The sequence below is a fragment of the Electrona antarctica genome (assembly GCF_951216825.1).
Source record: "Electrona antarctica genome assembly, chromosome: 21".
Taxonomy (NCBI): domain Eukaryota; kingdom Metazoa; phylum Chordata; class Actinopteri; order Myctophiformes; family Myctophidae; genus Electrona; species Electrona antarctica.
The window spans coordinates 7,579,321-7,604,990 of NC_136802.1; the positions used below are offsets into that span (position 1 = coordinate 7,579,321).

A 25,670-nucleotide genomic window follows, 5' to 3' on the forward strand; every position below is an offset into this window, starting at 1 on the left:
ACTTTGTTTTCAGAGTAGTCGTTGTTTAAAGAAAAGAGGATGCACAGCTCGTAGTCACGATGCTAGAAACTTTAATAAACCAACGTTTCGGCAAGCAGGTTGCCTTCTTCAGGGTATGACATACCCTGGGAGTGTCCTCAATCTGGCCAACGCCCAAGGTAGATAATTGGTTGCTGGCAACAATGATAACTTTATTGACACATCAATATAGAAAAATATACAAACACTGGATCGGTCAGTACAAATATATGTATGTACGATATAGAGAGAGAGGCGTATAAAGTGTAAAATACAAAATGTCCCAAGGACAGCATATAAATCCCAAATCCTGTTCTCTGGTTTCAAGACCAATACGAGGGGGGAAAGAACACAATATTATATTGAGCACCAACATGGAAAGGACAATATGTGAAGAGAGTACTCGTTGTACCAGCGCCCACTAACACATATGATAATACGACCTATCGACTAAATATAGAGATCCCTGATGTTGGGCTAAAGGAGTTCCATTGTGCACGGCACACCACCACTTACAGTGACGCAGCCAGACTGAGACTAGCCTGAGTTATGTCCAACATGCATGTGCACACGCACACACGCACGTAACGTTTGATCTGCGTTGTGTTGTGGAATAATGAAGTTCCAGACGACTTCTCTCTTTGTTGGCAGTTTAATCAGTATCTATCTGGTCAGCTTCTGTCTGTGTAACACACCCAATCCTCAGCACGTCTATAACAGAATTAGCAACGTGACCAAGAGCATGCATGTTTTTATAAACGGTTTACAGTTTTGTATGGCAAGATAACTAATTGAAAACATGTAGAAAACATCACCACTTCATGTTGGTACATTTAGCATGTTTAGAATAACCACTTAACCAGTATTCATCACAGTAAACACACAGACTCTTGTTGAAAATATAGTGTGCTGAGGAATACATCCTACCATGGGCATGTCTCTCATGTTAGGCTTCACTCACACCTGCACAACAGATTGTTGTATAGCTGATGCATGAGACTTGTTGACTGTTGCAAGCTCGCAATGCATTTCCAATGGAAGTCACATGGTTTGACACAACATTTTTGTTGTATGAGGGGGAGGGGGGCAGTCGAAACACAGCCGAAAGCCGTACAACATGCATTGAGGCGGCCATGACACGTACCCTTTGTTTACATCTACCATGCAACATTGTTGTATGCTAGATGTATAGGTGTGAGTGAGGCCTTAGACTGACACCACTCTAAACCAGTGTTATTCAATGTGGTGCCGCCCACTAACAATTTACAATTTACAATTTAGGCATTTAGCAGACGCTCTTAATCCAGAGCGACTTACATTAAGCAATAACAAAAGCATGGCATACATCACATATATACCATGTAAGAAATAAGAAATGTCATTACTGATGGAGCAAGTGGAACCCACTAAACTCTGTTACACACACACATACTCTCTCTCACACACACGCGCACACACACATACTCTCTCTCTCACACACACACACACACACACACACACACACACACACACACACACACACACAAGGTTACAAGTAAGACGCGTAAACGCGGGAAGCGAACAAAGCTGTTCTGGCAGTCTGACACACACACACACACACACACACACACACACAGAGAGACCTGTATCGTTCCAATTTCAGTTGCCCTCTGGTGGCGGGCGGGTGGTGTTACAGCGTGACAGACCGACAGACAGACAGACAGACAGTTTTGGTCAGCTTCTATAGTTAGTGCTCACTTCGTTCGCAATGATTGCTCTTTCATTTTTAGCACGTTTGAATAACTCAACACCTACCAGGGACCGGATGGAGCCAGCCTATCCATCTGGGTGAAAGACTGTTTCTAGTGTGTTTGGCTGTGTTGTTCACTGTTGTGCTGCCAGACAGACAGTATCCACACGCTGGCATCTCTGCAGAGAATTGGACATGGCAGCCCATCAGACGTTCATTGAGCGTTTGGGTGTGCAGTCAGTGCACAATAAAGTCTCTGCTGAAGTGGAGCCCAGGAGGTCAGTTGAGATGCGGAGATACTTTCTGTGGACTAACACAACGTTTAATCTCATTTATCCCATTCTGAACGGGAACCCCCTTTTGGTGTTTTAAACATTGTGTTATGCTTTAGCTGTTGAAAAATAGCAGATCTACAAGCTCATAGCGTGGCACCGAGTGCCGCGCTATGAACTTGTAGGTCTGCTATTTGTGAACTTGTGAGCTATTTGTGAACTTGTAGGTCTGCTATTTTTGAAAAATCGTGAAAATGTGGCGCAAATCTTTGAATATAGCAATATAGCAATATTTGCAAGCGTTTTTAACTCAAATCTTTGCTTCTGGGGGGGTCCCTGGAACAACATATTTTCAGATGGGGGTCGGCAGCCAATTACATAATTACTAATAATTACATAATTACTACATAATTACTTATTTTGGGGGTCCTTGACATGAAAATGTTTGAGAACGACTGACATAGAAACATGGGGTTTTCAAGAAAACTGTCATGATTTAGAAGACATTTTGTAGAATCGAGCTCAGGTATAAATGGGTTATTATTACTTGGCCAACTTTATGAAAGTTTTGGCAACAACAACAACAACAACAAAAAAAAGAAACATACTCTAAGATAAGAGCACTGCGGACACACAAAGGATGAATGGACGAACAAGGCACCTCTAAAGTTGGCCTGTAAATTATTTATTATACTTTTTATTTTTTAATTGTAATTATTTGAAGTGTTTTATTAGATTTGTCATTGCTTACTCGTTACACATGCCTTCTATCTAAGGACACAACGATGCACTTGGGGGCTGATTTCTAGTGGTAGAAAGTAGGGATGTGCCGATGAGACATTGTGTCCGATATCCAATATAATTAATTTCTGTTATGGCCGATAACCGATATTACTGATGTCAATATGATCTCATTCTGTATTGAAAAATTATAATAATTTTGTCCATTCTGAAAAATACATGTAACAGGGTGTCTGCACTGCAGGCTTAGGCAAGTCAGATTTAACTTTAATACCTTTATATGTAATAGTGTGAGCTTGTAGATTTGTTCAAGCTGTTACTTTGGACTTGTTTATCTGTAAAGACAGACCGATTAATCGAACCGATGCCGATTAATCTAAAAACAACTAAAATCGGCCGATACCGATGTGTTTGCCGATTAATCTCCCATCACTAGTAGAAAGTAACTCATGTACAATTGAGGTACCGAGGTACTTTTACTTTACTATGAGTATTATTTACAATACATGTGTCTACTCCACTACATCGTAGAGGTACATTTTGGCTTTTAGCTCTACTACTACTAATTACTGGAAAATTGGAAAACTTTAGTTTAACTCAAATCTTTGCTTCTGGGGTGGTTCCTGGAACAACATATTTTCAGATGGGGGTCGGTGGCCAATTACATATAATTCTAGGGCGGGGTCCTTGACATGAAAATGTTTGAGAACCACTGACATAGAAACATTCAGAAAACTGATTTTGAAGACATTTGTAGAATCGACCTCAGATCTAAATTGGTTAAATTCAATAAAACACTGTAGCTGAGCTGTTGTGTCCTTCTTCTACGTTGTATCAACCTTGGCCAGCACCAGCCGAGGGACTGGATGTGCGCAACAAGCCTCTTGTTTAAAACTAGTTGATACAAGTGTTCTTTCTCTATTGAGCAAGTGCAGGCGGTGTGTGTGTGTGTGTGTGTGTGTGTGTGTGTGTGTGTGCAAGGTTATTCTATTGTATCTATAATTTAACTTCAGTGAAACAGTACTTTTCCCTCCACTGCTGATTTCACACACACTTCCAGCATGATAATATTCACAGTGTTTTTTTGTTGTTTTGTTTTTCCATCTATTTGTTTAGCTCTCTGTTGTGTGAGCAGGGAGCACATCCATGCTAATTACCCCTGACAGAGCCAACAGCCATGTAGATGAACTAGGATGATTCTGATGTCCTTTTTAGAACCACATGCTACTACATTATGCATGTGGAAAGAGGAAAATATTGATGTTGTCCAGATTGGAACTAAAACAGACGGATTAAATGTAAATTAATGTTTGCTGGGGACAATTTTCCTTTAGAACTTCTTTCCTTTGATGAAATGCCAGCCTCATAGGTATTGAATCATTTATTATTATTGGAGCATTTGATTAATGGTTCAGTCCCAATCCAGTATAGCCTACTGTCATGTTTCAGATCATGTGTTGGGTATTGCGTTTCATTTGCACTGGTTATGCCTTATTGTTAAATCATTGATTGGTTTCCATAAATAAAATAAAATAAAAAACGCCAAATGCCACATCAAGCTACTCCACATTTTTACATTGTGTTTTTTAAATGCCTCTCAACCACCTTTTGTTCCAATCTGGGTGTCCAGTAGAATCTGCCTTGAGAGTTCAGTTGACTTACCGGTGTATGATCTGGCTTTTTAGCTTTAACTATCCCCATAGGGCCAGTAGGTGGTGCTATGTTCACTCTTAACACAGAGCACGTAAACATGTCTTTCTGTCTGTCTGTCTTTCTGTCTGTCTTTCTTTCTTTCTTTCTCTCTTTCTCTCTTTCTCTCTTTCTTTCTTTCTTTCTTTCTTTCTTTCTTTCTTTGGGTTCATGAGACACTTCACTTCTTTAAAGACAACTCAATGTTTTGGATAGAGATTGAGAGACCACATATTAGTGTACAGTGTAAATGGTGCATTTATTGCACTTTTATCCAAAGCGCTTTACATATATTGTGCTGCATAGTGGAGTAAAGTTACCTTTTTGTGAGCCTGTGTGATCAATATATACTTTATCAGCTCTAGTGTCTCGTCTACATGTAGGCTAACCAAACATATTTAATGTAACATATCGTCACTCTTCAGTGTTCTATTTTGTATGTGAATTTTGAGGCTCTTTGCTTTAATCAATGTTTTATGAGAGATTCGTTCCTTTTCTCATTGTTTCAGGGGAATTGGTAAAAGTTTCTTTTTGCAAAGTGAGACATGGATTAAGGCTGGTTATTATCATGAATTAGTTTGTCACCATTTCCTTTTTTACATCTTTGTTGTTGCAACGGTTACCAATGTGGGTATGTCTGGGTTATTGTTTGTGCTAACCTATGCATCTCCTATAGCGCTTCAACTCCCTCCTCCCTGCTTCATCCCCTCCCTCTCTTACCGCCATGCATGCTCATATCCACTCCCCCTCCCCTCCCCTCCCCTCCCTCTCTTACCGCCATGCATGCTCATATCCACTCCCTCTCCCTCTCCCCTCCCCTCCCCTCCCTCTCTCACTGCCATGCATGCTCATATCCACTCCCCCTCCCCTCCCCTCCCCTCCCTCTCTTACCGCCATGCATGCTCATATCCACCCCCCCTCCCCTCCCCTCCCTCTCTTACCGCCATGCATGCTCATATCCACTCCCTCTCCCCTCCCCTCCCTCTCTTACCGCCATGCATGCTCATATCCACTCCCTCTCCCCTCCCCTCCCCTCCCTCTCTCACTGCCATGCATGCTCCTATCCACTCCCTCTCCCTCTCCCCTCCCCTCCCCTCCCTCTCTTACCGCCATGCTCATATCCTCTCCCCTCCCCTCCCCTCCCTTTGAGGCAGACTGTGCCTGAAAGAGTGAGTACGAGAGAGAGCCAGAGTAGAGTAGGGTAGAGTTTGTGCTTGCTGGTTTTGTCCATGAGCTCTCCTCTCTTCTTCTTCGCGTGTCATTCGGGGGAACAGAGAAACAAAGTGTCAGAAGGAAAGAACCCTGAGGTTCCTGCAGGGACATCATTCCACACCGAGTCACCTTCCTTTAAATTCTTGGTGACTCCGACTTCAGAATCTTCACAGACCTGAGGCTGCAGGATAATCATCGCTTCTTGACCTGCTAACCTCTCTCCCAGCCCTCCCCGTCCCCGTCCCCGTACCCATCCCATCCGAAACCCAGACTGGATTTAGGGAGTGAGCGGGAGGCAGGCGGCGGGTGCCGCGGGGCGGCTGGCCCCTGCGTGTGGGCAGGCGCGGCAGAGGTGGAGTGGACACTGGGGAACTGGAGCGCGGCGGGCGAGGAGGGTGGCACGGCCGGCGGCGGCCCCGAGGGCGAGGAGGCCGGCGGCTCGGGCTCCGGGTACGGGTCTGGCAATGGTGGGGTGGACAGGTACGGGTCGAGCGGCAACATGCTGAGCGCCTTGTGGCAAACGGAGGGTTTGCAGACTTTGGGCATCGTGTTGTTGGTGTGCGCTGCCATCAAGCTGCTGCACCTGCTGGGAGTCATCAACTTCTCAGAGGGTAAGACTAGGAAGGTGTATGAGAAGGAGCAGAGAGAGAGGGTGAAGAGAAGAGTCCAACATGCCTAGCTGATAGAGGCACATGCAATGTCTGTGGTGGAAACGGGGTGCATACTTAGTTTAGACTAGTCATTGGTTAGACATGGGTTAGGTTTAGGTGTGCTGCCCGTGGGAGGTTAGGTTTAGGGTGAGGGTTTGAGATAGGTTGTAGGACTAATGACTGGTCTAACCAATGACTAGTCTAAACCAAAAACTGTCTAAACTAAGTACTGCACCCGTACGGAAGGTGTATGATGAAGGAGCAGAGAGAGAGCGAGAGGGTGAGGTGAAGAGAAGAGAAGGCAACATGCCTAGCTGATAGAGGCACATGCAATGTCTGTGGTGGAAACTGGCGTAATTGAAATTGCATTTCCAGTGTAAATGTAAACTGGGTCACCCTTGTGTGGTCGACACTCCTTCTGAAACAGAGATGAGGTTTCTGAAATGCAAATGTCAAACTTGAGCAGGTCACGTTACAGAAGAGACTATTGTGTTGTAGAATTGACTTATTGAATGTTATCTGCACTGCAGGGCTATCTGGACTGGAATGGTCATTGAATTACCAAAACTAACTGAATGTTTGTTCCAGAGAGTAGGGGAGCTCTGGGGATATAATCCTATCTTATTCACATTAAAGTCCCCTCTTAGTTTTTCTCTTTCAAGGCTTTGGCTTTCCAAAACCGAAGGGTGTATGTGTGTTTATTAATACAAGAAAGGGAAAAGATTAACGCCTCAGTCATAAATAAGGCAGCAATGAGATTCTATGAAGAGCTCTCTGTGGCCATTAAGAATTACTGATGATAGCATGTTGACGATTGCCAAGTCTATTGAGAAGCGGAGTTGGCATCGACCATGCAAGGCATCAACCTGCACATGGGGAGCATTCAGACTCGATGACACTTTGACACTAACTCTGGGGGGAGCCTGGGATCGAACTGGGAACCGTGCGGCTCCCATGCATCCAGCCACTCTACCCCTGTGTGTGTGTGTGTGTGTGTGTGTGTGTGTGTGTGTGTGTGTGTGTGTGTGTGTGTGTGTGTGTGTGTGTGTGTGTGTGTGTGTGTGTGTGTGTGTGTGTGTGTGTGTGTGTGTGTGTGTGTGTGTGTGTGTGTGTGACTGTGCGTGCGCTTCCCATTCTCCTGTGTTGCTGTCACATTTTGGTTATGATTGATGATAACTTGCCACCAGTATGTGTTCTGTACAGTACTGTATGTATACATGTTTGTTTGCTTTGTCTGCACGCATTTCCCTTGACACTACCCCCTTTTTTTTGTGGCTTTCACCTTTATTTTATATTTTTTATGGAGGGACAGACAGTAGGCTGACAGGAAATGGGGGGAAGACGGTAAAGGCTGTCGGGATCGGGAGTCGAACCATTCAGCCGATCCCCACCTTATCACAATTCATGACAACTTGACCATTCAATGGATTGATAAGGTGGGGATCGGGTGCAGCCACCATTGTTTCATTTTGATTTACACAGGTAGTGGCCTCGTATAAGCCCCTTGGGCTTTTTTGCCTCAGCCTAGCACTTTACCCTTCTTATATTTATATGTTCACTGTGTTGTTTTTATACTGTGTGAATAAATAAATACAAATACAAAAAAAAAAAAATCCGCGGCACACTGCCAGACTGGATTACCAGCCAAGGCGCCTGGACCACTGAGCCACGGCCCAGGCCACTGCCCTCTCACTTTGCTCAAAACTTGGTCATACGAGATGTAAATGACGGATTGTGACTCCTCGGCACTCTGGGGAAAGCGTTCCCCATCATCATGTGCTACTAAGTAAGGGCAGAGCCGGGTTCGCCTGAAGGCACAGAACGTGTTCAGGGCCTAAATAAACTGTTTAGCTTGGCCCTGCCACAATGAGCTCATGAACCCATATAGGCCTGACGTCGAAATTTAAAAAATGTCTTTTTAAAATGCCTTTTTTTCTGAAAAACCTCATTTCTATATCAGTGGTTCTCAATATTTCATGTCAAGGACCCCAAAAATGATATGTAATAGGCCGCCGACCCCCATCTGAAAATAATTATGTTGTCCCCCCCCCTAGAAGCAACGATTTGAGTTAAAAACTGAAACTCTGAAAGAATATATATATTCAAAGATTTGAGGCACATTTTCACGATTTTTCAAAAATAGCAGACCTACAAGCTCGTAGCGCGGCACTTGGTGCCGCGCTATGAGCTTGTAGATCTGCTATTTTTCAATAGCTACAGCGTAACATAATGCTTAAAACACCAGAAGGGGTTCCCGCCCAAAATGGGTTAAATAATGTAGAGCAGCACAGTAAGCAGTTTGCCATCCGTCTGCGGCACTGTTTGGTAAACCTGTTTTATCTCCTAATTAACATAATACATCAAGTGTCCCTGGTGCCGTATTCCTAGTTCCACTACTGTAAGTAAATGGAAAAGTGATATGTGCATTAAGAGAGGGATGCAGTTGGAACATGCTGACCCGACCTATGGCGGGTGGAACCTTAGAGTATATATGAATAGAGACGGCACCCGGAGGAAACCCTGAGGCCAAATGGACATAGTGGCCGAATTTGGTATTGCAGCGCTGGGCCAATTCTGGTCCGTTGACTATCATTGCGCACGTTCATGATGACACGTGAACGCTATGTTTCATACGTGAACGCGTGCAATGATAGTCAACGGCACAGCGCGTTCACGATTTGGCCCAATTCTTCCCAGAATGCACTCTGTTCCTACTCGGAAGGAGGAGTGAAATCGCCTCATGCGCTTTTGAGAAACTTAATGCAAGTGGACGGGAGGAGAAATCCGGTGCCGTCTCTATTCATATATACTCTAAGGGTGGAACATGTTGATAAGCAGGTGCTTCCATTTGAGCTTCATCCTGGGCTGGTTGTGGTGAATCATTAGGTGGTACAGTAGGTGTGTACTTTTAGAAACTGTACAGCCTGTCCAGAACTTTGAGAGCACATCATAAAAAAGAAACTGCTGCAGTTTCTGTGCATCTGTAAAAAGCAGAAAGTTTGAAATATGATGCCACCCTCCCCACAATGTCTCCGCTTGATGCTTATCTAACTATCACTTTATTGATCTGTCGCCAGGGAGAGGGCGATAAAGACATCAAAGCCCATTCGTTGTCTTGCCATTCATCAGCTGTGAGGAGCCACGTACGCGTCAGTCCAGTGCAATTACCGTCAACATGTCTGCTGTCTGTGTGTGGTTGTTCTCTCGGCAACCAATCAATGAAAGAATGAATGTACGTATGTTTTTCATAGTTTCCACATTAGACAATCCCAGCCACGTCGATGTGACTGACAGGCATGTAGTCAGTATAGCTCACTTCTCTATATAACCCTGGCTTAGGGTACACTTGTGTATGTGTGTACAATCATGTGCAAATATGAGATATGCGTGCTTGTCAATACCTTTTGAATTGCGTGTGCTTCGTAACGTTGTCCTGTTGCCTCACAGGTGAGCTCAGCTCATACTCTAGCATTGAATCATCAAAGGAAAGTCAGTATACTGCTGCAAACTGACTCCATTGAGAGAAAACTCTTTTTTCTTTTCTTATTTCAAAGAAATTTTCCACCAAATAATGAATGAACTGAAATCAAACTGATCAAATCAAACAAAAATGCAAGAAAACTAAAATACATACATACAAGGTGTGGTGCAACTCCCCTCTCCCCCTGTCTCCCCCCTCTCTCTCTCTCTCTCTCTCTCTCTCTCTCTCTCTCTGTGTAATTAGCAGGCAACAGTGCAACACTATCTCTCTCTGTTTCTAGCACAACAGCGCCACTTTTTCCCCTACTGGTACTCTAAACATCGGGACATAGTCCCATAGTCCCATAGGGACATTGCTGTTCCTTGGAGTGGTTGCACCACTCAAAAACAACTTGACATACACTTCAACAATACAGCATTTTTTCAAATAGAATGCAAGGCAAGGCAGGAAAGAGCAGACATGACATGACTCACAATATACAGCAGTGAGCAAACTCTTATATATATTGTATACCTGTTTGACTTTACGGTAGTATGAACTTGCATCATCATCCAGAAGGTTGCATGTATCCAGCCAGGGACACCAAATAACCACCGGCAGGTTCCTGCCTCTGCCTCAGGATAACAGGCTCCCCACATTCACTGTAACCAGTTATAGCTCAGAAATGTATTAACCCATTTTGACCTGGGAACGATTCTACAAATGTCTTCTAAATCCTGACAATTTTCTGAAAAACCCTATGTTTCTATGTCAGTGGTTCTCAAACATTTTCATGTCAAGGACCCCAAATATATATGATATTGGCCGCCGACCCCCATCTGAAAATATGTTGTTCCAGGGACCTCCCCAGAAGCAAAGATTTGAGTTAAAAACTTGCTCTGTAACAATATATTCAAAGATTTCAGGCACATTTTCACATTTTTTCAAAAATAGCAGACCTACAAGTTATTTTAGATCTGCTATTTTTCAACAGCTAAAGTACAACAATGCTTAAAACACCAAACGGGGTTCCCGCCCCAAAATGGGTTAAACCGTAAAATCTTAAAATCAATCCTCAAACGGGTTTCACAATCCACATACAGTAGGCCATGTCAATCACTTTCTGCTGCATAGTCAGAATGAGAATAAATCTTCGGAAGTTTATTTCCATTTATGCATGATGGTTGCGTCAGACATCAGTTTGTGGCCTGCTCTCTGTAGTTTAATTATGAATGTATTGGAACAGATTTCTGTATCTACTTTTCGCTAAACCATCCAAATACCGCCTGAGGAAGAATGCCGAGGTTTGAAATGCGTAGCACGCAATAGTACACATGTTCCTCTACGGCCTTCTCCTGGCTGTAGCACGTTCTGCACAAAAGCAATCTGCATGCCCGCTTACCGCCTCTGTAACATGTTCCTGGATGCCCGCTTACCGCTTCTGTAACATGTTCCTGGATGCTGCTTCATGGCTTCTGTGCACTTTATAGCATAAAGTTGCAATCCAGAACCTATTTTAACCAATCTGTATGGTAGGTATAGTACTGTATGTACAATGTACACCAGCGGTTCCCAAAGTGGGGTCCGCGGACCCCTAGGGGTACGCGTCGCATAGTCAGGGGGTACCCGAAATAATTCTCAGGATTTTTTTTTTAAACTTTTTTAACATTAAAATTACGTTTATCTACGTGGTCATTTCTGCCAAGTTGCGCAATAAACGTATTTTTTTGTGTTCATTGTGTTTCTCCCATGTTTGCTTTGGGCCAATAGCTGACATGATTACTAAAACAACAACATCAGTCAACCTGTCGTGACCCCAAACAGTAACAGCAGGACGCATGCTGCAGAAACAACAAAAAGACTCAGGACACTTGAAAGGTTTCTGCGGCCGCTTCAGATGAGGGGGTACCTGGAAAAATGTCTACCCCAAAAGGGGTACCTGGTCCAAAAACGTTTGGGAACCCCTGATGTACACTACTGTAGCACATCTGAAGTGGTTGTACCTACTCTTCCATTTTAGACCCTGGTGTCGGTGTACTGTAGCTCTGGTCCATAGCCTTACTGCTCTTGCGAAGGCATTAGAGCTATGGACCAAGAGCTAGTGTCAGTGCCTTAATTGGCCAATCCGTGATGTCCTCAATCATGAGCAGTATAAATTTGTATAAACAACTGCCCTGTCCTACCAGGTTCCGTAAAACATAAAACATACAGATTGCCAGCTTTAATTAGATGTTCACAGTTGTTGGATCTAAGGTGCTTCCTGCCTGGTACTATAATTTAGATGTTTTGGGGCCTGTTTGGAGGCCATACCCTACAGTCTTCAGTGAACAACTAGCCAGGCTGTCACAGCATTAAGATTTGAATAATAATTAAAGGATATTATGAGGGTGGGTGGCAGAACAGTGAACAGTCTGCTGAATGTTGTTGTTCGGGAGACTCTGTAATTACATTTGGCCTTAGTTGAATCTGTTTATCCGTGTCAGAGACAGAGGCAGACTTTTAGTTGCTCTGCGACATCCTGTAAGCAGCTTGCACAGTCTCTTAATGCAAATGTGCACCAAAATGTCAATATCCAAACAGTCATAGACACGCACGTACGCACGCACGTGTGCGTGATTTCACATGCATTTCTATGTAGACTTGAACACCCCACAGACTAATCGGTGTGTCATAGGATGATGCATACAGAAGCTCTGGTACAGATAACATGCACACACGGGAAGTGAATGTGTTGGTGTCTTATGATCCCGTAAGGGATGGGTCTTTATGTTAAGACATGAAAATAAAGATTCATTCATTCATTCATTCATTCATTCATTTGCACACACACACACACACACACACACACACACACACACACACACACACACACACACACAAAATGCTGTCAATTTAAACTTGTATGTTTGTGGAAAGAACATTTGATAGTATCGTTGAGCAGACAACGATCTAACAAGATCTATGTTGTCTCTGCAGTGTGAGGATTTATAACCACGCCACAGTGTTACTGCCACCCATTATTTATTTATAGGTGCAACAGTTCAGCTAGTAAAGATAACAAAAGTAAACAAAAATGTTGTGCAATTCCGTGTGTGTGTGTGTGTGTGTGTGTGTATGTGTGTGTGTGTCATCCCTTACGGGATTATAAGACACCAACAACATAAATAAACAATATCACGTTCACTTCCCACACAGAAGCTACACAAAGTATTTGATAAAAACAAAAACATATTGTGTGTGCGTGCGTGCGTGCGCTCTAAGGCATCAGCTAAATTCTGTTCAGTGTCATATATGGAGAAGGCGATGCTTTTTGTACCCGTGATCTGTATCCTGAAGCACACATCCACTATTGTTTGTGTTCAAGAATTTATTGTTAAAATGTGAATGCAAATGTGTGCGTGCGCGCGCGTGTGCGGAGCCCAGTTTGTTTTTCATGGAGGCAGACGATTCAGTGCCTGAAACGTTGGCCAGAGTCATGACAGGGCTTTGAGGTTCACAGGATCACTAGAGGGCCTGACTGACTGACGGATCAAAAATTGATAGTAATGAATGAATAAAACATGGTTTCCGATAACGGTATTCCTTTGTGATGCACAAACTCAACACACGGCCCTTTGATTTATTTTTTATATTGCATCTTTTTCTTTCAAATGATGCCATTCAGCCGACAGGTTTCAGACATACAGCAGTACAGTACAGTACAGTACAGTACAGTACAGTAATGCATATATGGAGATATAACAGTACGTACAGTCTGGAAGAGTCACTAGTACAGAGAAGTGGTTCTGAGGTATTTGTACTTTACTTGATATTTCCAATACTTTTACTTCCACTTCCACTACATCTCCGATCCAAATGTTGTACTTTTACTCCACTACATTTTATTTGAAAGCTTTAGTTACTTTGTAGATTTTGATTATTATGACAAAAACATACAGTACCCACTTGCCTCTTCAGCCTATTTCAGTCATTTGTGATTGCCAATCTACTGTACAGGCTCACAATGCATGCAGATCTAGTTTCAAAAGATAGTTTTTGAGTGGTGCAACCACTCCAAGGAACAGCAATGTCCCTATGTATGTCTCTATGTTTAGAGTACCAACAGGGGGCGCTGTTGCATCACTCACTTCAGACTGGTCTGATTTTTTTCTTATACAAAACTTGTGAAATAGGACCTTCTGCAGAATGAGTACTTTTTGTACGTTAAAACACTTTTGTACTAAAAGTAAAAGTATAGATTTCCGGAACTTCTACTTATATATAATATTAATATAATATAATATATAATATTTCTACATTGCGGTATTGATACTTTAACTTAAGTAAAACATTGCAAGTACTTTTTTCCACCACTGCCATTTTCCCCACGGTCATTTGGGTTCATATTACAACAGAAAGGAAACGTAGAAGGAATAATTAAACCAGACTGTCTGCCTGCCTGCCTGCCATCATTCATTACAGAATATGCATACTATATTATCATTTTCTAGACCCTGTGTAGAGACTTGGGTTGAGAGAGACATATAAGAGTTATCTTCTTGTTATTAAGGTTTATCTTGTATTGCAGATTATGCCAGCATGCTTTACTAGAAGAATAAGTAGCCTGACTATACTTAAGCTGGCATTTTGTGTCCTGGCTTTGGTGTAGTTAGTATAAATCACATTGTGACTTTATGGGCTGGTTTTTATGGAGTTAGATTGCGTATGAAATTGGAGCATCGACGTTTATTACCCTTTCATTGTTCAGGACACATTTTCAGCCTGGTTGGTCTTCTGAATTGAGGCGATTCATCACCTCTCTTTTCAATGGAGAAAATACATTCACACCATCCTATACCAGGTCATTCTCATTTATTTAACCCATTCTGGGCGGGAACCCCTTTTGGTGTTTTATAGCATTATGTTATGCTTTAGCTGTTGAAAAATAGCAGATCTACAAGCTCATAGTGCGGTGCCGCGCTCATAAATTGTGAAAATGTTTTTAACTCAAATCTTTGCTTCTGGGGGTCGGTGACCAGTTACTGTACATATATTGTTGGGGGTCCTTCACAAGGAAATGTTTGAGAACGACAAAAACATTTTCAGAAAACTGTCAGGATTTAGAAGACATTTGTAGAATCGTTCCCAGGTCAAAATGGGTTAATAGAAGCATAACTTTGGGGTGATGGCTTGTGTCGTACATCTTGTCATGAGAAATTACATTACGTCGATGGAAACTCTCTCCGCAATCTTTCAAAAGGTTGTTAGAGGACAACATTATCGGCTTCCCCGTTTAGGCAGACAATCATTGCAGACAACTCTCATCCTGCACATTACCTCTTCAATCTCCTCCCATCAGGCAGGAGATATAGAAGCATCAAGAGCTCAACATCTCGCTTCAGAGATAGCACTTACCTCGTAGCCATTAGACATCTGAACTTGACTCATTAGGCACAGTTGGGCTGATAGATGTATGTATGTAGCAATATGCATATAGCACTTTTAAAAGACTGAATGTAAATCCCTATGCTGCTGGTTTTTGTATTGTATTGTCCTTGTTTTTGTATCTATGGTTGTCTGTATATGTTGAGTATGAACCAAGACAAATTCCTATCAACTTGTTGACATGGAAAATAAATTATTGAATCTTGAATCTCTTGAATCTAGGCACAGACGAGTGACTGGATGGTTTGATGGAGCTTCATAACTTATGGGTCTCTCTGGTGTCTTTGATCACACATCAGAGGAAGGAAGCACATGAAGTCAGTTCAATTGAAAGGAGGCAGACTCCCTCCTCCCTCCTCCAAACCAGTCAATTACAACTAAGAAAGCAAAGGCAAAGTATCATCACTTGATGAATCTGAATATTGATGAAACCATAATCGGTTACCATGATGGCCGATGAGAGATAATAACGACTCGCTTTAATGCAAGAGCGATATGGAGGTTTGCTTACTGAGACTATTCTCAGAGATGCATTTCATTAAATAACTTCTCCAGTACTGCTGCTCCACAGCAGCATTTGAGAACAGCGTGTTTCACATCATGTAATTTCATTATATAATGGGAACATTATTGGGCAAGGTGAGTGTGAATATGAAAGTACAGGCGTACTTTCATATTGTTGAACTGCTGGGGTTCATTAACTTTAAACCTCACTGAAGGAAACAATAACATCAATTCCAGCAATATCACTTCACACGATTATGCCGTGGTCATATAGGTGCTCATGCATAATGAAGGGGATATGCAGGCAGACAGAAATAAACGTGGGCTTTTAGCACTTTGTTTGTTTGATATATGTTTGCAAATGTATGCAAGGCTGCTATAAGAGCCTGTCCATTTAGAGAAGCAAGGCTGCTATAAGAGCCTGTCCATTTAGAGAAGCAAGGCTGCTATAAGAGCCTGTCCATTTAGAGAAGCAAGGCTGCTATAAGAGCCTGTCCATTTAGAGAAGCAAGGCTGCTATAAGAGCCTGTCCATTTAGAGAAGCAAGGCTGCTATAAGAGCCTGTCCATTTAGAGAAGCAAGGCTGCTATAAGAGCCTGTCCATTTAGAGAAGCAAGGCTGCTATAAGAGCCTGTCCATTTAGAGAAGCAAGGCTGCTATAAGAGCCTGTCCATTTAGAGAAGCAAGGCTGCTATAAGAGCCTGTCCATTTAGAGAAGCAAGGCTGCTATAAGAGCCTGTCCATTTAGAGAAGCAAGGCTGCTATAAGAGCCTGTCCATTTGGAGAAAAAAACATTTCAAAGATCTATTTTTTTTTCAAGCTGTACGTGGATAGAATAAAATATACGATTTATATACCATGGATTGGATTGATGTTTGTATAGTATAGTATATACAGTATTGATTGAGATAAGAAATGTAGTGAGAAATAGCATATGTGCTCTCAGCAAACCTTTAACCCATTCAGGCCTGATGTCGGAATTTTAAAAAAAAATGTTCTAAATCATGACAATTTTCTGAAAGATTTGAGGCACATTTTAACGATTTTTCAAAGATAGCAGACCTACAAGCTCATAGCGCGCCACTCAGTGGCGCGCTATGAGCTTGTAGATCTGCTATTTTTCAATAGCTAAAGTTTAACGTAACGCTTAAAACACCAAAAGGGGTTCCCACCCAGAATACCTTGAAGTGTGGGTTCTTTGATCCAAATAATATTGCGTTCCAGCCATGGAAAGTGCTTGTGCGTACGTCGGTGAACCAATTAAATTAGCAGTGACTCGTATAGCATGATGATATATAGAAACCATTACCTGTAGACTCACTGCTCCATTGTCATTTGTGTTGAGTCTAAAGGGAACTCACCATTATTGACAAACAAAAGTTTTATTGAATTGGAAATGACAAAGTGCCATATACAGTATCATCAGCTGCCAAACCAGCGATGCTAGTGAGTGAGCTCAGTTCGGACTATACTGTACCATAGCCTACATACATACATACATACATACATACATACATACATACATACATACATACATACATACATACATACACGATAGAAATAGAGGAATGGAGGCGCTGCAGGGATCTGTTAGTGGCTCTTAGATGGGTGCTCTTTGGTGATGCAGGTAAAACCAAATAGACAAAAGGTGTCCTTCCTCCAAGTTGTACTGCTTGTCAAGGTCTAAGTTGCAGACTTGAAAAGAAAAGAAGGGAATCCAAGGCACTCCGTCTTTGGTGAAAATTTAAATAGTTTATCTGATGAGCCTTGCTCATCAAATAAACTACTTGGAGGAAGGACACCTTTTGAGCCTTGCTCATCAAATAAACTACTTGGAGGAAGGATACCTTTTGAGCATTGCTCATCAAATAAACTACTTGGAGGAAGGACACCTTTTGAGCCTTGCTCATCAAATAAACTACTTGGTGGAAGGATACCTTTTGAGCCTTTGCTCATCAAATAAACTACTTGGGAGGAAGGATACCTTTTGAGCCTTGCTCATCAAATAAACTACTTGGAGGAAGGATACCTTTTGAGCCTTGCTCTGCTCATCAAATAAACTACTTGGAGGAAGGACACCTTTTGAGCCTTGCTCATCAAATAAACTACTTGGAGGAAGGACACCTTTTGAGCCTTGCTCATCAAATAAACTACTTGGAGGAAGGACACCTTTTGAGCCTTGCTCATCAAATAAACTACTTGGGAGGAAGGACACCTTTTGAGCCTTGCTCATCAAATAAACTACTTGGAGGAAGGACACCTTTTGAGCCTTGCTCATCAAATAAACTACTTGGAGGAAGGACACCTTTTGAGCCTTGCTCATCAAATAAACTACTTGGAGGAAGGACACCTTTTGAGCCTTGCTCATCAAATAAACTACTTGGAGGAAGGATACCTTTTGAGCGTTGCTCATCAAATAAACTACTTGGAGGAAGGATACCTTTTGAGCGTTGCTCATCAAATAAACTACTTGGAGGAAGGACACCTTTTGAGCCTTGCTCATCAAATAAACTACTTGGAGGAAGGACACCTTTTGAGCCTTGCTCATCAAATAAACTATTTAATTTTTCAGCAAAGACGGAGTGCCTTGGATTCCCTTCTTTTCAAGTCTGCAACTTACACCTTGACAAGCAGTACAACTTAGGATACCTTTTGTATACATACATACATACATATGAGAATAGAAATGCCTACAATTTGGCCTGGGCCGTGGCTCAGCGGTCCAGGCACCTTGGCCGGTAGCTCGAGTCTGGCAGTGTGCCGTGGGTTCGACTCCCGACCCCGACGGCCTTTACTGCATGTCACTCCCCCATATCTCTCCCCCATTTCCTGTCAGCCTACTGTCTGTCCCTCTATAAAAAAATATAAAATAAAGGCCTACAATTTTGATTCCTGCTATCACACAAATCACTATACTCCTTTTTAGGAAAATGTTAAGTTCTTGGCACACTAATCATCACCACCGTAAAAAAAAGAATTACTTGGAACGACTTTGTTACTTTTTCTACTGTCTGAATATGTGATGAAGAATGACTTTGTATCTTGTTCTACTGTCTGAATGTTGTGATGTGAATGAATATGTGATGAAGAATGACTTGGAATGACTTTGTATCTTGTTCTACTGTCTGAATATTGTGATGTGAATGAATATGTGATGAAGAATGACTTGGAATGACTTTGTATCTTGTTCTACTGTCTGAATATGTGATGTGAATGAATATGTGATGAAGAATGACTTGGAATGACTTTGTATCTTGTTCTACTGTCTGAATGTTGTGATGTGAATGAATATGTGATGAAGAATGACTTTGTATCTTGTTCTACTGTATGAATGTTGTGATGTGAATGAATATGTGATGAAGAATGACTTGGAATGACTTTGTATCTTTTTCTACAGTCTGAATGTTGTGATGTGAATGAATATGTGATGAAGAATGACTTGGAATGACTTTGTATCTTGTTCTACTGTCTGAATGTGTGATGTGAATATGTGTCTATTTGTATACCTGTTTTTAGAGCGCTGAAACAAATTCCAATCAACTCTATTGACATTTACAATTTAGGCATTTAGCAGACGCTCTTAATCCAGAGCGATTTACATTAGGCAAGAACAAAAGTATGGGAATACATCACATATATAAAATGCATTTATCAAGAAACATGTGTAAGCTAAGAACGTAACTAGAACATATCTATATAACATGGCAATGAAGTCTTGAATCTTGAACCTTTCAACCCTTAAGCCAATTCACCCTTTGTCAAGGCCCATGGTTGTGCCCCTCTTCGCACCCATTGGTTGCCGTTTCGTGGTTGGACAAAAATCCTCTCTCTCCATCCACTACCATTGACATAACAGGTTTTTCAGTTGCTTCATATTGATATTCTGTGCACTCAATTGTTATTTTAAACTTGGTGTCAGTAAAAAAGGAACATCAAGTGACAGGGCATATCATGTTTGTTTTTAGTTTTATCCAAAGAAAGATGTTTTAGCAAATTCAACATAAACAAGGCGGAACCAGGGAGGAACCAGGCAGAACGAGCCTGCTGGTTAGTCAATCAGGGACCAATCAGAAGGCTGACAAAGGGTGAATTGTGTTTCGCTGTGGTCATTCTGCTCATACGTCATACTAGGCGGGGGTATGACGGGCTATAACATAGAACTAAAGATTTAGATTAAATTTATTGTCACTGCACAGAGTATACAAATACTTTGACAGTGAAATGAAGAGTGGCGTCTAGCCAGAAGTGCTCAATACAGTATAGTAATGCAGCAAGAGCAAAATGGCCACCGTTTGAGTACGTCCAATTGTTGGGTAAGTCGTAGCCTGGAACTCACCTATGCTTTTTATGGCATAGGCAGCTCCCGGCAGGATCCGCCGGCAGAAACTATGCGCAGCTGCTAGACATGAGACAAATGAATTAGAGCGACAGAGAGAGAGAGGAGTGTGTGTGTGTATATGTGTGCGTGTGTGTGTCAATTTAACAAAGGTGCAGCCGATCAGAAATCAGCAGAGAGTGAGTGATGTTTGCGCTACTCTATGCCGAATTGAAGTGGACTCGGACCCAGACCTTTTTTTTCTCCCTGGAAATAAAAACGTCTGGGTTTCCGAGGCTAGGTAAGTCGGGTCTATTAATTTTCTCGGAGTCGGTTGACTGTTGAAGTTTGGATGCTGATGGAAGATCATTTAGGTCCCTCAGGGTCTATACTAGGCCCCTGTATTCACCCCCTACACCAAGTGTCTTTGCAGAATATAGCGGATGTACAAGCTCAAACGTCGTTGCCTTGCAACACATTGTGAGTGTGTAGATCGGCTGTATTCGCCGAATGTTCACCCCCAAGCATAGGAACGCTAGGTTTCAAGTGGATAATGACGACAATTGTACAGTATGTTCCATGACATGCAAGTTCGATATGAACTATGACCAAGGCCTGATCCTTTGTTTCCTCCCTCATTTCAAGTAAGACGCGTAAACGCGGGAAGCGAACGAAGTGTTGTGGCAGTCTGACACACACACACACACACACACCTGTATCGTTTCAATTTCAGTTGCCCTCCGTGGCGGGTGGGTGGTGTTACAGCGTGACAGACAGACAGACTGACTGACTGACTGACTGACAGTTTTGGCCAGCTACTATAGTTAGTGCTCACTTCGTTCGCAATAATCTTTGAATGGATTCTGAGGACAGAGGACAGAGGTCATTAATTTCCACTCAGGGACAGGCTAGTTTTTTTTTTCTTTTTCTTTTTTCCGTTGTAATGTATTGTGCTATATTTAGGCCTACTTCCAAGTGACAAACTATTGTAATTAAAAGTGTAGATTGCTGTTATCATGGGCGGTTTGAAAGCAGTCCTCGTAAAGAACCTTGGCACAGAGCAGCTCTCCGTCGCGGTCAATCACAGGCTACTCGGCTCATAAACAGCCAAGGACAGCGTTTAATTTTGACGTCCCACTGAAGAATAGGCATCTGAGACTTAACCCATTCTGGGCGGGAACCCCTTTTGGTGTTTTAAACATTATGTTATAATTTAGCTATTGAAAAATAGCAGATCTACAAGCTCATAGCGCGCCACCGAGTGGCGCGCTATGAGCTTGTAGGTCTGCTATTTTTGAAAAGTCATGAAAATGTGGTGCAAATCTTTGAATATATATTCTTTCAGAGCAAACGTTTTTAACTCAAATCTTTGCTTCTGGTGTGGGGGGGCCCTGGAACAACATATTTTCAGTGTGGGGTCCGCGGTCAAATACATATATTTTTGGAGGTCCTTGACATGAAAAAAACGAAAAAACGACTGACATAGAAACATAGGATTTTTCAGAAAACTGTCAGGATTTAGAAGACATTTGTAGAATCGTCCTCAGGTCCCGTTCCCGTCCAGAATGGGTTAAAGGGGCAGAGGGGGGAGAAGAACAACACCCTATAGTTTGGGCCGTAAAATTTGTTTTTTCACCTCGTTCTTTTGTGCTGTAATTTGCGTGTCATGTGTGTGTCATCACAGTGATAAAGACTGAAGTCTGGGGTGTTCATTTATGATACGGACTGGTAGAGAGTAGCGTCCATTTCTACATGGACCCTTTTTACAGTTTTACAGTTATTTGAAATTGTAACACATGATTTTGCTGTGTAGATGTCTTTGGCCAAAGCATTATTTCACCACCAAGGCACCAACTTATTTTTTTTTGTTGCTATGAGGTAGGATTCAGTGCATGCTAGCCTCGGAAACCCAGACGTTTTTATTTCCAGGGAGAAAAAAAAGAAAGTCTGGGACCGAGTCCACTTCAATTCGGCATAGAGTAGCGCAAACGTCGATCACTCTCTGCTGGTTTCTGATCGTCTGCACCTTTGTTAAATTGATGCACACCCGTACACACACACACACACACTCCTCTCTCTCTCTGTCGCTCTAATTAATTAGTCTCATGTCGCGCAGCTGCGTCTAGATTCTCCCGGCGGATCCTGCCATGCCATAGAAAGCATGATAGGTGGACCCCAGGCTAGTGCATGCTGAGTATAATCAAGAGTTCTGTACAGTTCAGTCGATAATTATCTGAAGTAAGACATTGTACTGCTCATCCATTTTAATTCTCAGTTACTGATACATAACTGCCTTTTTGGCTGATGCAGGACAGCGAGGGGGGTATTCCTTTGCGCCTGTGTCTGTGAGTGACTGATGAAGTTACACCATTAGTCACTGGTCAGGTCAGCCCGTTGGCTTACTAACTGTAACCACAATCGCAGAGCAATTGTCCTCCAGTCCAGGGCCGGCCCCTCCCCTGGCATAAACAACGTTTTCAAAAAGCAAGGCACTGTCTTTCACCCAAGGATGTTGTGTGAAGATTTATGGTCTTGGTGGGTGTCAAAGATTCTTTTCTGAATTGATTTGGATCATACACGGACGGGCCAGCCACATGGAATTGGATCCCACTTTATTGAGTAACAGCAATAAAGTGTCTAGGTTGGTCTCCTAGACTCCAATCTCGGAGCCTATTTTCAATTTTCACCCTGGAAAATATAAGAATACAATTAAACGCCTTATCTTCTTGAGTTATGTGATACAAACTCAGACATTTTCATTACAGAGCAGAGAGTGGTTTGGAATACGCGGTTCTAGATATCAATTTGCATCTCTACAGTTCAAAACTCACAACAGAGCAGAATTGGAGACATGCCTTTCTGTTGGCAGCATGATGTAGTGGGGATGTTTGCACATGCTGTATTTGTCACAGTGAAGTTAGGGGCCAAGAGCAATTCATTGCGCTGCAGGAAAGCAAACTCACAAATTTCAGCATAAGCGCAGCTCTCATGCCCTCAGGCAGAAACTTCTGAAAAACGTTTACCATTGCATTAATCCATTCTGGGCGGGAACCCCTTTTGGTGTTTTAAGCATTATGTTGTACTTTAGCTGTTGAAAAATAGCAGATCTACAAGCTCATAGCGCGGCACAGAGTGCCGCGCTATGAACTTGTAGGTCTGCTATTTTTGAAAAATCGTGAAAATGTGGCCCAAATGTTTGAATATATTCTTTCAGAGCGAATGTTTTTAACTCAAATCTTTGCTTCTGGGGAGGTCCCTGGAACAACATATTTTCAGATGTGGGTCGGCGGCCAATTACATATATTTTTGAGGGTCCTTGACATGAAAATGTTTGAGAACGACAACTTCAGAAAACTGTCAGGATTCAGAAGGAATTTGTAGAATCGGGTCTAAATGGGTTAACCTCTCAACAACTTGATAAGCTGTTGTCGCCCACAGGGTGTTGTTTTTTAATACATTTCATTTTCTTGTTATTTAGATTACATTATTTGATTAGAATTTATCTTCCCGACTCATGATTTGTTTTCAGTCCATTCAACACAAAAACACATGAGTACCAGATACAACACAGCCACATACAGCTTGCACAGCGATTTGCACTTGACTATACAATGGATCCCATGTCAATCATATCTGGCTTAACCCCCAGACCTGAAAATAAGTATATAGACAGTATGGGCTTACATGGCCCAATGTTTTTAACCCATTCTGGACGGGAACCTCTTTTGGTGTTTTAAGCATTATATTATATGTTAGCTATTTTAGAAAAATCGACGGCGCAAATCTTTGAATATATATTCTTTCAGAGCTAACGTTTTTAACTCCAATCTTTGCTCCTGGAACAACATATTTTCAAATGGGGGTCAGCGGCCAATTACATATATTTTTGGGGGTCCTTCTAAATGTTTGAGAACTGGATTACCAGCCTAGGTGCCTGGACCGCTCGGCTGGCCCAGCTAGGCTAGTGCCGTTTTTTTAAGGGAAACGTTAATAGAAATGAATGGGCAAAGAACTCCGCTCTAACATTGGCAAACTTGTTGTGAAGTGGGTAATTAATATGGGTCAAAACAGTTGCACATCCTTTCAGCCTGTTTAGAAATCTGCTAGCAGAGCATGCTTGCCAAAAACATTGTTAGAACAGGTCAGTTTAATGTCAGACTTGCCACATTCTTACAAGAAACATGCCAAATTGGATGCAATCCAATACTGGACTAAATTCATTAATTTTTCTTTCACTAAATACTTTTCTTTCACCATTTCATTTTTATACACTATAATTTCAGGTTGTCAAGTACAGTAAGTGATGGTCCTTGTTTCAATCTGTCATCCTAAACACACAGGGATTAACGTACACTCCCTTTCCAGCCAAGCCTTGTTATACCACCCTGATAATAAATATGGGATTTACATCACAAACAATGTAATTAGTACAACCACCACCCTTCTGGTTTGCATTGATTAGGTTTAGATGTATTTTTGCCTGAGGGGTTTCTCTTAACTGCATTTGATGTATTGATCAAATGCAAACATTTGTATACGCCATATGTCTATCCCCGTAGGTGGATCAATGCTGTGACTTTCAGTAATGAGTTTTGACTTGAAGTCATAATCGAAAGGTTATTGAGCAGTCAGAAACAATCAACATAGCATGTTGAAACTCATTAGATTCCACTTACATGTCTTGTGGCAAAACAGCTGTTTTTCATTATCTTTTTCTTTATTTAAACTCAAACAACGATCAAGGACTATTAACATCTCTCCTTTAATCATTCCGGGTAATTGTCTTTTAATCTGACAAGTGTTATTAGAGTTTAGCAAACACAGAGATCACACACAGACCGATGATTATTGAATCTCTCTCAAACTGACAGATCACAGGAACCTCCGGTTTAAAGCTATGGCCCGCAATTACACGTTCCTCTGTCAGCCTCCTCCAGGGAACACGGAGATGAGAAACCCAGCAGTTATGTCCACATTTATCCTGGTTCATTTATAGTGCAAACGGGTACTAAAATAATATAGTGGACTGATTATGTTCATTGTGCTGAGAATCGGAATCAAATCAAATAATCTGAATTCACCCTTTGTCAAGTCCCGCCCGTGGTTGTGCTCCTCTTCGCACCCATTGGTTGCCAATTTGTGGTTGGACAAAAATCCTCTCTCCATCCACTACCATTGAAATAACATGTTTTTCAGTTGCTTCATATTGATATTCTGTGCGTTCAATTGTTATTTTAAACTTGGTGTCAGTAAAAAGGAACATCACAGGTGACTGGGCATATCATGTTTGTTTTTAGTTTTTTCCAAAAAAGATGTTTTAGCAAATTCAACATAATCGAGGCGGAACCAGGGCGGAACAAGGCAGAAAGAGCCTGCTGGTTAGTCAGTCAGGGACCAATCAGAAGGCTGACAAAGGGTGAATTGTCATTACAAGAACCATTTCTGCTTGTATTCAATATTAATCTGACATGCAGGCTCAGCACCTGCAGCACTCCGACTCGTTCACACTTGACTTATTGGCTATGTAGCAAATATAGTGCTATTATATAGTCTTTCCTAGTGCCTTCAGCCATACAGGTATTTCATTTCATTTCATTTCATATTTATTTATTTCATTTCAGTTATGGTTTTACATGATTATATTCATTTTTACTTT

At 41.9% G+C, this 25,670-nt stretch overlaps 1 protein-coding gene across 7 annotated transcripts in view; it reads left to right on the forward strand.

Annotated features, from left to right (window-relative positions):
- kcnip4a (potassium voltage-gated channel interacting protein 4a) overlaps positions 1 to 25,670 on the forward strand; it is a 329,293-nt gene that overhangs the window by 249,729 nt on the left and 53,894 nt on the right. The window contains exon 1 of one of the 7 annotated variants that reach the window (XM_079491660.1): positions 6,137 to 6,272. The exons of the other annotated variants lie outside the window; for them this stretch is intronic. Within the exon in view, the coding sequence (XP_079347786.1) occupies positions 6,161 to 6,272 (112 nt within the window). The 5' untranslated portion in view covers positions 6,137 to 6,160. Of the gene's footprint in view, positions 1 to 6,136; positions 6,273 to 25,670 lie in introns of those variants that run through there. 7 annotated transcript variants of the gene reach the window in all.